Source organism: Thermobia domestica, chromosome 12, assembly GCF_964235325.1.
Source record: "Thermobia domestica chromosome 12, izTheDome1.hap1.1, whole genome shotgun sequence".
In the NCBI taxonomy this organism is placed as follows: Eukaryota; Metazoa; Arthropoda; class Insecta; order Zygentoma; family Lepismatidae; genus Thermobia; species Thermobia domestica.
Window position 1 is genome coordinate 233,937,731 of NC_137465.1, and position 2,776 is coordinate 233,940,506.

General features: G+C 35.6%; 1 protein-coding gene across 1 annotated transcript; it reads left to right on the forward strand.

The window, feature by feature from the left end:
• The first annotated feature begins 1,624 nt into the window (after positions 1-1,624).
• Positions 1,625-2,443, forward strand: LOC145666286 (uncharacterized). The gene has a single exon (XM_081733350.1). It carries the CDS (start codon positions 1,625-1,627, stop codon positions 2,441-2,443), a length of 819 nt encoding a protein of 272 aa, XP_081589476.1.
• Positions 2,444-2,776: the final 333 nt, after the last annotated feature.

The window sequence follows — 2,776 nt, forward strand, 5'->3', positions numbered from 1 at the left end:
GTGCAAAACTCAAAATAGTTATAAATATATAGGGATGAAATTGTATAATCTGTTGCCCCTTAGAGTGAGAGAAATGGAGATTAAAAATTTTAAATGTGTTTGTAAAAAGTGGCTCTTAGAAAAGTGTATATATAGTATTTCAGAATTTCAGGAAGAAATTTCAGAATTAGAATAGAAAAGTAGTACTAGGTAAAATATAAAATATTGTATTGATTAATTAAAATTGTAAATATTACATGTACGCAAACTTAAATTTTGACGTTGTCTATTACAACATCATGTTGTTTAACGACAATAAATTATTCTTATTCTTATTCTTATTCTTATACCATTGCACGATTATTAACATTATTAACATGTGCAGTGGTCTACGCATTCAAAATCTTGCCAGTCGGCAAATTATTACAAAGAACAAAATTTTCGCGAAAGTAAAATGTACTATTTCTAAACCAACAATTTTCACTGACCGGCATTAAGTTAATATGTTTTTACTGCTGCTCCCACAGCCCGATTCTTGCTGTTCATTGAACTGGAACTGTTACAGATAGGAGCATATCATATCACTGTGTATTTTCTTTAAAGTGGTACACAAAAGGGCCTACATCCCATTTGTCGCATTACAAGTAACATTTTTTTTATCGCTACAGTAAACAGACCTAACTTTAACTAACATATAGTCAGAAATCACAGTTTACGGTATCAAAAACTACTTTTTTTTTTACTCTGACGTATTCGATCCTTTCGGGAGGATTGAACTGCATAAATCTTTAAAAATCACTGCAAGTTATATTATCTAGCCTTGAATCGAGCTATGTTGCATAAACTATCACATCAAACACCTCAATTTTGCTTCGCTTATTTGCATCAGCAACTTCTGTTGTTTATCGGAACTGCCCGTGAAAATACACGCTAAGCAATGAAATTATTGCACATTTACACTTGATGTGTATTAAACTATGGATTTTAATTAGTTACAAGCGGTTAACACATTTACTACACTGACTCACCTCCATCACGGCCCGCCTTGCGCAGTGCATCATGGAAACAACTGCTTAACGTTTCGCAATCCTCTCCTGAAACAGTGAACGATCGCGCCGCGCTGGAAATTTCTTCAAACAGTATGAAATTATTATATAGTGTTTGAACTTAATTATCATTATTAATTATCTGAACATTATTACTTCGATATTGCAGAATTATACAATACAATGGACCAAGTAGGCCTAATTATATAATACTTTTCTATTATTATATTATTATTTAATAAACAATAATAATAATAATAATATAATAGAAAAGTATTATATACTTACTGTATTTACTCTTTGAAGAAGTATTTTATAATAATAATAATAATAATAATAATAATAATAATATCAACAACCGCGAGATTATCCTGCTAGGATATCGCTCTACTCACAAAGTCGGGACTATCCTCCCAGGATATCGCTCTACTGACAAAGCCGGGATTATCCCGATAGGATATCCTCAGGCTATCCTGACTATGACCCAATATCCCGTACGACATAGTGACATCAATGGGACTTGTTCAGAACATCTCATGGATATCGGATGCTATTAGGGAACTTGTGAATGTGTATGAACAAACATACAAAGGTTAAGTATGCTAATGACAGAGTTTTTTAATTTAAAACGCGATCCAGAAATGGATATCGTTGCTCACGTATCGAAAGTGGAGAAATTGTTCGCGGACATGAACAGTGAATTACGACGAAGGGGGTCGCGCGACATAGCGGTTGAACTCTTACATGGAAAAATACTTGATTCGCTAGGTTCTGAGTATCCGGAGTTTAATAATGTCTGGGAATCAATGAGTGAGCGGACTACGAAAAACTTAACAAAAAAGTTGTGTACCATAGAAAAACGTTTACAAACCGTATCGTTATCAGAAAATGCTGCATTTGTTGCTGAAAGATACGCGAAAGGAGAACGAAGCAAAAACCTTACCAGTCGTGTAAGGGAGAATGTGCATGAAAGTGCAAGAGAGAATGTGAATGAAAACAAAACGCGTTATTATTGTTCGTCGACAACCCATCTTCAAAAATTCTGTAAAAAGAAGAAGGCAGATAAGAAAAAACGAACTGAAAGTGCAACTTCCTCGGGGGCCTTTTCCAGAGGTGATCAGAGTGGAGCAGCGTTATCTGCGTCTAGTAGTGCAGTGCAAGAAGATACATGGGTTTGTGATTCAGGAGCAACAAATCATATGACTGCGAATAAACATTATTTTGCTTCGTATAAGAAGTTTGCTGTTCCACTAAGTGTGACATTAGCAAACAAAGAAAAAGTGTTGGCGTATGGAACAGGTCAAGTAAACATTGAACGGTTCGTGAACGGTAAATGGATTCCAGGTTATCTACAAGATGTGGTACGTACCGGAAATAGAAAAGAATTTATTTTCTGTGCGCAGCACGTCCAAACATAATATTAGTGCATCGATAGACAGTCACAAAGTTACATTATCTCACGATAACGAGGTCATTGCGACAGGTGAGTGGAAACAAAACATGTATATCATGCATATTCGAGTGGTTATTCCGAGTGAACCGGTTGAAGTAAACATTGCAACAACCAAAGAAACGTTACAGTTGTGGCATGAGCGTCTTGGGCATCAAGATAAAAGACATGTCAAAAACATTCTTCAGCAGGCAAACATAGAAGTGAGTGATAAAGATACACAACGTTTCTGTGGTGGCTGTGTGCTCGGAAAAGCATATAAGAAACCGTTGAGGGTAAGACATAACAGGCCACAAAGGGT

Excerpts from the sequence above, each read along its gene's own strand:
- LOC145666286 (XM_081733350.1), top strand. The coding sequence starts at position 1,625 with ATGCTAATGACAGAGTTTTTTAATTTAAAACGCGATCCAGAAATGGAT.